At 40.2% G+C, this 13,597-nt stretch overlaps 1 protein-coding gene across 11 annotated transcripts in view; it reads left to right on the plus strand.

Moving 5' to 3' along the window:
• syngap1b (synaptic Ras GTPase activating protein 1b) overlaps positions 1-13,597 on the plus strand; it is a 169,844-nt gene that overhangs the window by 138,918 nt on the left and 17,329 nt on the right. For 8 of the 11 annotated variants that reach the window (XM_044115812.1, XM_044115816.1, XM_044115807.1 and 5 more), the window contains 7 exons: positions 574-776; positions 1,358-1,556; positions 1,935-2,525; positions 4,161-4,592; positions 5,285-5,458; positions 6,142-6,353; positions 12,898-12,970. In XM_044115812.1, coding sequence (XP_043971747.1) covers positions 574-776; positions 1,358-1,556; positions 1,935-2,525; positions 4,161-4,592; positions 5,285-5,458; positions 6,142-6,353; positions 12,898-12,970 — 1,884 coding nt within the window. Of the gene's footprint in view, positions 1-573; positions 777-1,357; positions 1,557-1,934; positions 2,526-4,160; positions 4,593-5,284; positions 5,459-6,141; positions 6,354-7,317; positions 11,911-12,897; positions 12,971-13,597 lie in introns of those variants that run through there. The other 3 variants (XM_044115806.1, XM_044115811.1, XM_044115809.1) reach the window with 3 other exon arrangements.

Here is a 13,597-nt window from a genome sequence, read left to right on the forward strand (position 1 = left end):
TGGAACACAAGAATATACATTTATGTAAAATTAAATAGCTCAAACCTGAAATATATGATTGAATATTGACTATTGAAGAAAAAATAGGAATCCTATTTAGTTTATATGCAGACAACACAGACTGCCTCTTTTTAATAAACAATTGCAACCAGTAGAAGTTAACGAGGGAATTCTGTTATTTCTATACTCCTAAATTGTTTTTTTGTTGTGGTTAGTTAATAAACAGACTTTTATTTGCCTAATGTCTTTGTCCTGTATCTTACCAAAACCATAATCAACTAGCCGAAACTGAATCACCAAATTATTCAAATATTGGTTTTGGTGATACCAATTGTTACTTGGTAAACTTCCCAGTTGTGCTAACAACACAACTTTAGCCTCAAAACGTGGATAAACGGATTTCCATCCCACATCATTACTTTCAACTTGAGGTGGTTTTTCAACACTACAACATATTAAAGTACAAAGAAAATGTTTGTTTCTCCATATGATTTACTTTATAAATTAATAAGCCAGAGCTTTATAGAAAAGCTTCTCCGACTTTCTGAAGTTTTATTTCACTTCTGACCACAGGATGCCATCATCAAGCTGGGCCCTTTGCCCCGCCTCTTGAATGACATCAGCATGGCGTTGCGTAACCCTCACCTCCAGAGGCAGCCGAGCCACCAGACGGACCGGGTGCAGGACAGACAGTCGGACAGGCTGCTGTCTCGACCAAGCTTTAACAGAGGAATCTCGTCAGAGTTCCAGAATCTCATGATGAGGGATTTAAACAGGTAGGAACATCAATGCAGGACCGTCCATCGTTATTTATGAAGACTCGAGGAAATCAAAACTTTGATCAGCTTTAGAAGAAGAAGAAGTTTTATTTATATAGCACTTTTTCAGCAACAAGGCAGTTTAAAGTGCTTTACATGAATTAGGAGGAAATACAAAAACAACAATCCAAGCAAAATATAAGAAAAAAGAGAAACTACGTTTTAAAATGTTCTAGTTGTTCCAGTCACTTTCAGGAGGATAAGTGACTTCAATAAGTGACTTCAACAATCTTCAAACAGTATATAAAGGAGCATAATATTTATGATTTGATGTTACATTACGTTGCTTATTTATACAGGTTCTTTGCTTTTATGGAAAGATTTTGCAGTAAATTGGACCTTGGCTGCTTTTGTTTTATCAGATTAAGGTTCAGGACAGATCAGAACCAGTAACTCTACAGGAAGTGGACATTTTCTCCATCAGTTTAAAGTTCATTTGGTGACAGTAAACTGATTCCATATTTTTCACCAGGTGTTGAATGAATATTTCCTGTACACTATTAAATACAAATTTGGCTTTACTGCCTCTTGTTGTCCAGCTCCATAGACATTACTCGTTTGCCTTCTCCTACTTCCACCGGAGTGGTCATGCCATCCCGCGCCCAGCTGAGCTTTCAGGACCGCGATCACCCTCATCGAGCCTCCAAAGACATGTTCTACGTTTCGCGGCCGCCCTTGGCCCGCTCCAGCCCGGCGTACTGCACGAGCAGCTCGGACATCACGGAACCAGACGCTAAGGTGAGTCCAGTCACGCTGAACCAGGGAATCATCACCCCATCCGCTAGTTTCTCTCTCTGGTTAGTGAGGTTAGTATGACATGCATGTTAGTCATACTTGACAGAGTCTGCCATCGTGTTACTGAGGCTCTAGTTTATCATGACATTTGCTTTTTTCCCACTGATTCACCATGCAACTCATCCTAGCGGTATTTCCTGGGAAATACTTTCAGGCATTCCGATTCCCTGACAGACCTCGTGGTAAAAACACCCGCACCACCCTCACCCATATCATCCGTGCCCACCTAACATTTATTATCAGGAGGCGCATTAGCCTCTCATATCCCTTACTATTTAGGGTGTCAGTGTAAATAAAAGCGTATCTATGATGGACCTCCAGGATTCCCGAATGAACAGCGTGTCTAACCTGCAGTCGGTGGACATGCTCAACTCCTCCCAGGCCTCCATCGCCGGTATGGGCAGCTTCGGTGGGCTGAGCAGCGGAGGCGGTGGCGGCCTGGGGTCGGGCCTGAGCAGCCAGCTGCGGGCCGGTGGGAGGTTGTCAGCTGGCTCCGGCGGCTCCAGCATGTCAGGCGGCCTCCGGCTGAGCCAGCTGAGCCAGATGGGCACCACCACCGACTCGCTATCCCAGCAGCAGCAACACCAGGCCGCCGCCATGCGCTACCCGCTTTCCTTCCAGAATCCTCTCTTTCATCTGGCGACGGCTGACGGGCCACAACAACAGCTCCATCACCAGCACAGCCGAGCTCAGCCCCCTGCGCCCCTGCTCCTGGCCCCTGACCCCGAGCCCTCTCACCAGGCCTACATCCCACAGTTCGCCCATGGGGGGTTCTCTCGCAGTGAGGATCTGTCCACGCTCAGGACCCGGGATGGTCACCTGGGCCAGCCCAGTATAATCCACTCGCACAGCTACAGTGACGACTACAGCAGGGCTGACTACGGACGCAGGCAAATCTCCATGCATATGCAGGTAAAAGTCCTTAAATCAATATTCTTAGACGTCTGGTGACATCGTTGTAATAGTGCTACCAAGGCTGCTGCTAACAATTATTTTAGTAATTCTGTTAAATATTTTGGCAAGTGATTAATCTGACCCAAAAAAAATATCACATTGTGTAGATTATACATTTAACTACTTAAGCTTATTTTATATTATCTTAGAAATTTTACAGAAAAGGGGCAGTATTATAAGAAATTAACTTTTTTAATCTTTACATCATGTTGTGATGTTATTCCCTCATCAAAAATATGCCTGGAGTGTTGCCTTGACTTTTTCATGCATGTTTGAGAAATCCTTTAATCTCCATGGCAACCCTTCAGCTGTGCAAAAATTACTGTTATGGCTGTGTTGTTCTTTCAGTAAATGGCCTTTCCTGTGTGCATACAGAGTCCATCTTTTTTACAAGGGATCAGAAAATCCAAGCTGTAATGTCAATTTTAAAATCACAGTAACTATAATTATGACTAAAGTGCTCAGTTAAATTTGAGTCCTTCACTGCAAAAACACAAATTGTCGTCAAGTATTTTTATTCTAGTTTCTACTGCAAGTATCTTAGTACATTTGAAATTAGACTAAACTAATTTACATGCAACTTTTCAGCAAGAAATATGAACTGTTTTATGTCAAAAATTTCTAAATATTGATAAAACATACTTGTTGCATTTTCAGATTATTTCACTTATTACATGAAAGAAATAAACTGCCATCAATATTAAGGAATTATTTATTTGAAACAAGTTCATATTTCTTGCTGAAGGTTTGCATGTAAGTCAGTTTTGCCTTATGTTACGACCCGCTACCCTCACCCTGGCTCGTTCTCATTTCCCCTATACAGATTACGGGAGAGAGGGGCCGCAACACCAAGTGCGCAATGATTTTTAAACAAAGGAAAACCGAGAAAAGAAACAAAAAGGGCACCTGACGGAACACACGTCTCAATCCTCAATCCAGATGGCATCCATGCAGAAGGAAAGCCCTCGCGATCCCTCATAGGCGCTTGCTTAATAGTTTTTATGTTTTCTTTGTCTTTAAATATATATATATAGTTTTCTTTTCTCTTTTCCTTAAAAATCATTATTTCGATGGTGGTTGGTCTTGGCAGGTAACTTCCCGGTGCTAAAATTCCTAGGCCCAGCCGGTTTTGTCCAAAAACCCAAAACAAATCAAAACAAACGAAGACAAACTTCCTCCGGCCAAAACTTCCGACGCTCCCTCTGGGTGGATCTGCCCCAGGTGAAGGTACTCTTTTCATCCAGAGCCTTCCCACTGCTTTAATCAATATTCTGAACTCCGCTGCAGCAAGACACGCCACCATCACTCATCTCTCTCAGGTGCGCCACCAGCCCAACTAAAAACACCTGGGCTGGCTAAGCCCCGCCCCCCCCACAGGTGAACCGTCAAAGGTGCCAACAATAAAACAAAAATCAACAATCAGGAGGCGGAAGCAAAGTACGAGCATGTAACACTTATTTCAAGTCTACTAAGATTCTTGAACTAGGAACTAGAATAAAAATACTTGGCAACAATTTGTGTTTTTGCAGTGTAAAAACAAGTAGGCTATAAAAATCTGAAAATAATTTCTGATGCACTTGTTTTCTTTCCAAGGAAAACCTCCAACAGCAACATGAAATGTTGGGAATGGCCTCCCAGACTGGAACGTCCCACTCCTCCCTGGCCACCACTCCTCCCTCCACCGTTCAACCAATGCGGCAGAGCTCTGTTGCTCCGCCTCCCAGCCAGCGCGTCAAGTCCCAGACTTCCCACCAGCTATCCGTCAGTGCGGCGGCCGCGCCCGCCGCCTCTGGTAAAAGCCGTCCGCAGAGCGGGAACCTCCTCCAGTCTCCAGAGTCTGGCTACGGCGGCAGGCAGCACGGGCCCCGGCAGCTATCGGTCAAAGACAACACTGCCCCGGGTCTTCCCCACCAGCAGAGCTCTGTCAGGGAAAGCGGGAGTCCACAAGGGACGACCAGTCAGAGCACTCAGCAGTCACCACAGCAGTCTCAACAGCACCTTTTAAAACCCACCATGAGTAAACAGGTAACTCCTGCACACTCTCTCTGTCTCATCTTCTCCAGGTCATCATGTCTTCTCACAGCTTTCAACCATGCATGGTTTTTATATAATAACTATAGACACTTTGAATAATTTCCTAGTGGTCATGAAAATAATGTACAACCACTTCAGTGCTTAGTTATTTTTTTATGCATTACTTTTATGTAATTTTGTATTTTGCTTGAGTTCTGTAAAGTATTTTGAATTCCTTCAGTGTACACCGCATTTAGTTTTGGTCTGTTTTAAAGTGCAAATATCTTAGGACACTTGAAATAAGACAAAACTTACAAGTAACTTTTCAGCAGGAGCTAAAAAATACTTCTAACATCAACATGTGAAAACCTCAGCCTAATAATTCCTCAATATAGATGAAAAATTATTAGCTTCACTGGTCGATTATTTCACTTATAGCAAGACATTTTTCCCACGTTACAAGTGAAACAGTCTGCCAGTAGAAATCATACTTTTTATCAATATTAAGGAATTTTTGACTTCATACAAGCTCCTGTCTTGCTGAAAAGTTAGTTGCAAGTTTTGTCTTATTTCAGGTGTTCTAAGATATTTGCAGTAGAACCTAGAAATAAAAATACTTGTGTTTTTGTTTTTTGCAGCAATGCATCTGAATTGCCTTTCTGTGCCTACTTGTCCCATAGTAAGCCTTCCTTCTGTCTTCCCAGGGCTCCCAGTCACCTACCACCCTCAATCCCCCGACCCCAGCGAACGAGCGGACAGTGGCCTGGGTCTCCAACATGCCTCACCTGTCGGCCGACATCGAAAGTTCACGAATTGACCGAGAGGAGTTCAAGCTCAAGGAGTATTCAAAAAGCATGGATGAGTCACGCATGGACAGGGTAGGCGTCATTTTAACACCAGTGGTTCTTTTCCTGAACCAAATTCAGATAATATCAATACTGTTAAGAGACACAATTTAAACACAACTGAGCCTAAGTTGTAGATGTTGTTGACTAATTTAATTCAGAATTAAGAACATGTGGCCATATGTCCTCATATATTACTAAAGAGGAATTTTTTCATAGAAGCTGAATGGGTATAATAACACTTTGCATGAATTTGATGTTTTAATAATAACACATTAGAAATCATAAATATCTTTGTTGTAGAGGTCATATCAGTGTTCATGATTTGAAAACATATCTTATTTTGTTGATATACAGTTTCAATTAATTGTGATGAATTAATTATATACCCTGCAATGAACTCAATTTAAGTTATTAATCAAATCCCACCACTATATTTTTACATTTCATGAACTGTATTTCTACAAAGTCTTGATTCTTGTCACTTTATTTTATATGTTGGTTCCGAAAAGCAAGATTTTTGGTTTAGAGTTTTTCTTTCAGCTTTTATTACTTTTCCACTCTGGTTCACTTTAGTCTGACTGCATGCAAGAAACAAACTACAAAGAAATTTAAGGTGGTTCAAAACTACACAATGTGTTTGCATTTACTTGCACATTTGAGCCCTGTTAACCTCCAAACATGTCAAACTAAGCTGTTTCCTGTCGCTGCCTTAGGTCAAAGAGTATGAGGAGGAAATCAACTCTTTGAAGGAGCGTCTACTGATGTCTCACAGAAAGCTGGAGGAGTATGAGAGGAGGCTCCTAGTGCAGGAGCAGCAGACCAATAAGATCCTCCTACAGTACCAAAACCGTCTCGAGGACAGCGAGAGGAGGCTACGACAACAGCAAGTGGAGAAAGACTCCCAAATTAAAGGAATAATTAACAGGTAACTGGAGGCTGTTTTTGGGATGGAGGGCAAAAGACGGTTCTGTGGTCTTTCATAGGCAGAACAAAAACTCTAATGGGGAGTATTTAATGGAAGAAGACATCATTTTTCCCCTGACATGTGGTAAAAGTGGCAATTTCTCTAAATGCCAGATTGCTAAACATAATTAAAATGATTTTAATCCAAGAAGTGTGTAAACGTAGAGGGCTTCCACCAAACAACATAACTGACAAGTTAAATCATAAACCTGGAAAAGTACTAACAGAGAATATTCAAATTTATTTCCTAAAGAACAAATTACTCTTTCTTTTTACCAGATATCTTGCTCTGTGTAGTGCAGTGTGGAAAACTTTTCAGATTTATTCAAACCTGTTAGGCAGGAAACTTTACATCCACAAGGACGGCAGACAACAGATGCAACTGAAGTGAGATACTTTCATAAGGAGAGCAGAAATCTCTGTCTTGTTAAATACGTACAAAGGTTATGTTGCCCTGATTGTTGTTTCTTTTCAAAGTAGAAAAAAATTTGTCTTTGATGTACCACCTAGGAATTGCTCCGGTTAATCTGTTGTCAGATCCTCACGATGCGGTTTGTTCTTTGTTAAAGCATTGTATTTAGCAAACTGCAGAGATCTGGAGCTGAGTCTTAATTTATTGGGTGATTTTGAGAAAGATCAATGAGGCCAGTCTGTGAGAGCAGTTCTTAGTTGTTATTGATCACCAGCAAATTAAGTGGTTCATGAGTAAGAAGTGGAATATTGATCTCTTCTCAGTTGTGTTCAGGCATGGAACCAAAACAGTTCCTGCGTTTTAGGATTTAATGTGAGGCTGCACATTAGCAGTGATTTGTTGTGGGAAAAGTTTAGCCAAAACGAAAACTCTGCCATATTTTCACATCTTGTGGTCTGCAACTGAAGGGTAGATATCTGTGACAGAGAATATTGCCACTTCTAATCCACTCCAGGAAAGAAGACTCGGAATGAAGAAAGGGAGTCCCGCTGGCCCGTTAAGGAAAACGGATCTGTAACGCTCTAACTGAGCTTATAAAAGAACCTTAAACCATCCCCCCTCATCCTGTGCTGTTGCACCCACCAGCAGCCATTTTTTTATGCTCCTTTACTGGATTTTGGAATCATATCAAATAATTCCACCTAGTTTTCCAATATTCCAGAGGATTTCCCAGTAAAAGCACAAAAGGAATGACAATTTATTAACTCAGAAAGGGGGAAAACCTGAACTATTAAAATGATTGTTATGGACTTTACTGCACAGGACTCTGGAAGACCGTGGTTTGATATTAGCTCTTCCATTCCTAACGAAGGTGAACGCTGTTCACTGAAGGACTGCCGATGTTTTTCTCCATAGAAGAAACATGGGGACTAATACCTCTCTCCTTTTTTGTATACATAGTATGAGGAGGACAGAACATCACAGACAAAACTTGAATCAATATGATGTGAAGATTCGGGTAGAAAGGCATAGAGGAACTATGAGAACATTAGAGAATAATCACCATGATTTTCTCCCTCTGGGGTATAAGCTTCAAGTGAATACAGACTGTATCAAGGCCTTCTTGTACCTTGACCTACCTTGACCTTGGGATGAATTAAGTAGCAGATCTGGATGCTTCCGAGTCAGTTTCTACTCAGATCACTGAGCCAGACCGTGCATTGCAGGACTTGTGCATCATCTGGACACATTAGGAATTTGAATGCACATAAGAGCAATGCAGACAGACTACATGGATGCCAAGAAGCAACGTCTCAGGCCATCCTGCTGGGTTGACTGGACTCCAGAATCTAAGTGAACAAGTGCAAGCATAGCCTTATGTTCTGTTTCCTCCTCAGTTGACTTTTACATTCAGCTGACACCTTATGGCAGATTATTTATGATAGAAATGCAAGTTCCAGACCAATATTATTCCTGGGTTGGCTTGCAGAAATCTTGTCTTTCCCTGCAGGACTAAAAACAGTCTGCATTGTTTTTTTTCTTTCAGAGAAGCCTTAATGTTCTGTGTGTGAACTTCACTTTAAGCTCAGAGTATCTGTCAATAGACCAGGCCTGGTCTCAGCAGTCTAATTTAAACCAAAGCCAAATGTTAAAGGAATAGTTTGGATTTTTGTTTGATCAAGGCTCTGTGAAGAGGTTATGAGTTGTTGGTATCTTCTATCATACAACAGCAGCATGGATGAGGAGAAGAAGTTGAAACTATAAAGTAACAGCCAGACTAAAACAGATTTCTGACACCTTAAAGCATCTTCAGCCTGTACGCATGGATGAGTACAAACCTTAGTTTGACACAACAGCAAAACGCTGAAATGATTGACATATTTTTCCCTATTTAAATTTAAAAAAATATTCCTCACCAGAGCAGGGAGGAAAACAAACCACTGCTGCAAGTGAACACCAGATAATGAAGCATGCATGAAAACATGACAAGTTCCTCATTCCCTCCACTTGCTTTCCACTTCTGCTATAGTTCACTACAAAAAGTCTGATAGGTGGGTTTTCAAGCAAAGTGTCATAATTACCAGCTGTTCTTGCATTGTTTTGGTGTGGAGTGCTTTCCATAGTTTCTTCATCTATTCATTTTCTGAGTCAAAAACAAGGAAATCACATATTCTTTATGTGATTTAATGTGCCAGACTTTGAGATCTCTTACATGATGACTTGGGATAAACACAAATTGAAAAAAGCAGTTTATAATTTTCTTACAGTTATGTTTTTAATAGTTTCAGTTTGGCACTGCGATCTTCCCGTCAAGCATAGGTAAGGATCTATTGCGCTGATGTTTTAAAAATGGGAAAACTCTAATGCAAACAAGATGACCAACATTTTTTTTCAATATAATTTGCCTCAATGGCTAGGAAATATTTGAGAATAAATTTTTTTATGGTAGAAATCAATTTTATGTTGATTGTAATACTGGGAAAGCTAAAGAATCTTAGTTTTGATGAGTTTATTTTTTCCTGCTAAAGGTAAGATATGGCCTAACCTCTTAACAAAACCCTGCGTCCAAAAGACAAAAAAACAAAAACAAACTGTTCCTTTAAATTTCAAGGTATGCTTGTTTAAATCTACTGAATCCACTTTACCTGTAGCATATGTATTTATAAATATGTATTTTTTGTTTTTAGGTTTAATATCTCTTTAGTTGGCTACAAGTTTTAGTCACTGTATTAAAAGTATAAATATACATTAAATTATTTATCTTTCTCAAGCTGTTTGCTTTCAGTTGAAGAGATGGAGCGATGCAACGGAAGAGAATCAAATCTATGGTCTGTATTGCACCTATTATAGTAATAATCTATTTTTTAAGATAACCCATATCATATTAACCACAGTGATGCAAGAGCCATAGCAGTAATGGTATAAATAGATATATACAGAGTAAAAGTATATGACAGTGAGATATTTTAACCTTGCAATAGCTAAGTTTTTAGCCGGAGAAGCGCAATAACCGATACAATATATCCAGATGTGCTGTTTGTGCAAATGCACATGCAGGACTCTGATATATTGTATGCATTTTCTGTACATAAAGAAACAGTGACTACCTGCCAAACTCTTCTACCAGATCCCATCCATGGTATCTGAATAAAGACCTGGAGTACTGTAAGGTGCAAAATGCCACAGAGGCAACATCACAACCATGACACAACTTTATGTCAAAATGCTAGTTCTGCAAAGTGTGAACTTTAAATTGGTTTTTCTTTTTTTTCTTTTTTTTTTGTTTATTCTGTACAGTGTTTGTGACTTTTTCTGCTTCTTAATTGAAAGCCTGGAATGAATATTATTTATTATTGAAAGCAAACATGATTTTCTTTTTCTCTGTATGATTTTGCTGTAAATGCTCGGTATGACCTTTTGACCTGCAGTCTGTCATTGGTGGTGTCCAGTGACATGGTGATCAGAATAGATGTTTGAGAAAGTTAGTCAGTACTGTCATTGAACTTATGCAGTCATATTATTATTATTATTATTATTATTATTATTATTATTATTATTATTATTATTATTATTATTATTATTATTATTATTATTATTATTTTAGAAACCACATTGCACTCATTGATAAGAACAGTTATGCAGCTGGAAGGAATGGCCTAATTTGGACATAAATTGTCATCTATTCATTAGGAGAGCACCGATTGCAGTTTTCTGGACAATCAGTGATCTTTTGAAAGTTTCTGATCTTGGCCAATACTATTATTATTATTTATTTTTTTGTCTGAAAAGTCGCTGAATACAGCGTCGTTAGGTTAGTAACAGTGGGGTGATGTTGTGAACCACAGCAAAAACGTACCGGGGCAGATTTACTGACCTTTGCGAAAGTAGATAAAATTGGTTTCTCATGTCAGGATCGGCAAATCGCAGATCACCTAAAGTCAAGGAAATGTATTGGTGCACCACTACTATTCAGTCAACTTATGAGTGTGTCATTGGTTCAGTTGTCAAGGAGCTGGCGTGTCTTCGAAGGAAACTACAGAGCGCAGGTTTTGTTTTTAGCTTTAACTTATTGGAGTAGCATTTTCCACCTGAATGAAAGGCAAACATTCATCCATATTCTTATCCTTTTATGGCTGTATAATATTAGTAGAATATGTGCCAGCTCTTTGCAAACTGATTCATTAACATACCCATTGCTGGTCTGCATGTGGTCCATACTCAAAAGTCCAAATCAACCATTCCTTATAGATGTTCACATCATTGAGCGTTTTTTTCTTTTTGTTTCAGAGTTATAGGTAACTTTCTGGTGTCCATATATCTGCCTCTCTTTTGTAGCAAGAATATATTGATAAGCTGTATAGATTGTACTACAGCATATCTGATGTTTTAATCTTGCAAATAAATTCACAGTGGTAATGTGTGTGTGTGGGTGTGTGTGTGTGTGTGTGTGTGTGTGCGTGGGTGTGTGTGTGTGTTTGTGGGTGTGTGTGTGTGTGTGTGTGTGTGTGTGTGTGTGTGCTTGTCTGTGACTAACATGGCTAATAGCAGCAGCCAAGGGTTTGTTTCTCAGTCTTTTTCAAAATTTGCACCAGATTTGTGTAAAGTAGCTGCAAATATTGAATATTTCCTGTTCTAGAATGAACACCAGTTTGTTGGATGAAAGGCAGATTTTAAATCAAAGAGTTGAAGCTTTTGTTGCACATATTGGTGAAGGAAATGAAAAACCAGTGTAACTGCAGCTGTTTTTTGAATCAGGTCTGTCATTTCGTTGACTTCACATCTTCTACACTTTTGTCTCCTGCCTTTTTTCTCTGTAGCACAATATTCAGACATTGTGACCTCATGTTTGGTAGATGCATTTTTTTTTATGTTTGACTAAATTTGACCTCAAAAGCACGCTACTTGAACTGGATTTTTTTTTTATGACATATCACCCACACAAATCATTGTCTGCCTTTTGAAGTCATGTCGAATCTTGATGCTGTATAACCATGTTCCATTCCATTGTTCTCTGGGACGGTGCAAATATTTCTGTCTGTGCTGATGGTTTACCTATTCTCTTCTTCTTTTGTAAAATAACTCTCAACTCTGTACATTGTTCATGGAATAAAACATCCAAACACTTCTGTTTGAAACTTTACCTGTGGATTTTCATTCTTTATTGTCAAACCTGTCCTCTGTGTTTTCAATTAAATCATATGAATGTGATGAAAGGCTTTGATGATTAAACCCTGATTTGATTAATTAAAAATGAATTAATATTAATTGGAGAACTGACCCATTTCTTCACTATTATGAAGACCTAACCTAACACTAATCTCTTTGTAAATATAAAGACGTTTGCTGTTGTGAGAGCGAAAAGAAGCCCTGAGAAGCATAAAGTCTTTATTTATTCTCAGTAACTTTTCTGGGCACTCATCACCAAGCAACAGCATTTCAGCCAGTTAGTTATAAGATAGATATGTGTGAGAAATATCATTGGATGACTGTCTGGAGTACATCCCTGGCTCATGGATAATCACAGGAGCTGGGAAACATGTGCGGCCCGCTGGCTCATGAAAACTGCAGCAACGCTTTCCCTCATATCAGTGAGATGAGGCTTTGAAATGATCAGTCAAAGGATTTTCTACCCGTGACTTGGTCAGTTCCTGTTACATAAAATGGGACAATTCCCTAGGGATAATTGGGTTTTGTTCGCCTCACCGGAAACCAGGCCTAATTTTCCACAGTTGGCCTCGCATTGCACTTTGTAAACACCTTAAATTGGACAGAAACACTTTGATAAACCCCATGGGGGCGGGAGGAGAAAATGGCTCCATGAGATGAAAACTGGCTCCTGAGCATGGTTTGGGTGACTGCTGCTCTGATCTTATTGGCAGCTTCAAACATGTTCAGCTTATCAGGTGTTGGGGATCAGATATGAGATGCAGGTGACCAGGAACTTTATCATAATGGTTTTGTTGAGTCAGAAGTTGGAGATGCACCTGCTCAACATCTTGTTAAGCTTGAATTCCTAATCCTCCCTCTCTTTTTGCCCCCCCTCCACCCTCTCTCTCCCTCTCCCCAATCCTCTCTCTTCCTCTCTGCTTCCAAGACTCATGGCTGTGGAGGATGAAATAAGGGGAGGACCCATTTATGAGCCAAAAACCAGGATTTTCGCTGATCAGGTCTGTGAGACTGCTTCTTCTCTCGTCGAGTCCGTACGTTAGCCCGTGTTTTCCTCCTTTCTGCTTTTCCTGTACTCTTTCTCCCCTTGCTATTGCTATGACCTGGTCTGCTGTGTGTGTGTGTGTGAGTGTGTGTGTGTGGTCCCTCTTCTGACTGGATTGCCCTGTCGCTGACCTGTCCTTTATGTTTGGGTTTGAATGGCATCCGTCTGCAAGCAAAACGGGGAGCTTTGACGATGAAAGACTGTTACTGTTTGCATTCCTCAGAGCTATTGAAAGTCTGTCCGTGTCTGTGGTGGTGTTGCCGGATCCGCGGCTCTTTCTGAGCAGGTCTGGGTTCGGAACCGCCTGAAATTAGATGATGCAGAACCTGGGGGTTAAATGAAACCTAACTGTGCAGCGTGGTCACGATCCTGAGGCGGATGTGTCTTCACGAGCTTCGTCACTGCGATGCTTCATGGTCTCAGGCCCCCCTTCTTCTCTTACGCTGTCAGACTGTACCAGGCTCCTTTAGCGCATGAGTCATTCTGTAAATATAGTAAGTCCATGTTAGCATAACGACTCACGTAATGTTCTGTCGTCATGTTGCTAAGAAAAATACAAGAAATCAGAGAAATTGTTCCTTCA

Source organism: Gambusia affinis, linkage group LG05 (genome assembly GCF_019740435.1).
Source record: "Gambusia affinis linkage group LG05, SWU_Gaff_1.0, whole genome shotgun sequence".
NCBI lineage: Eukaryota > Metazoa > Chordata > Actinopteri > Cyprinodontiformes > Poeciliidae > Gambusia > Gambusia affinis.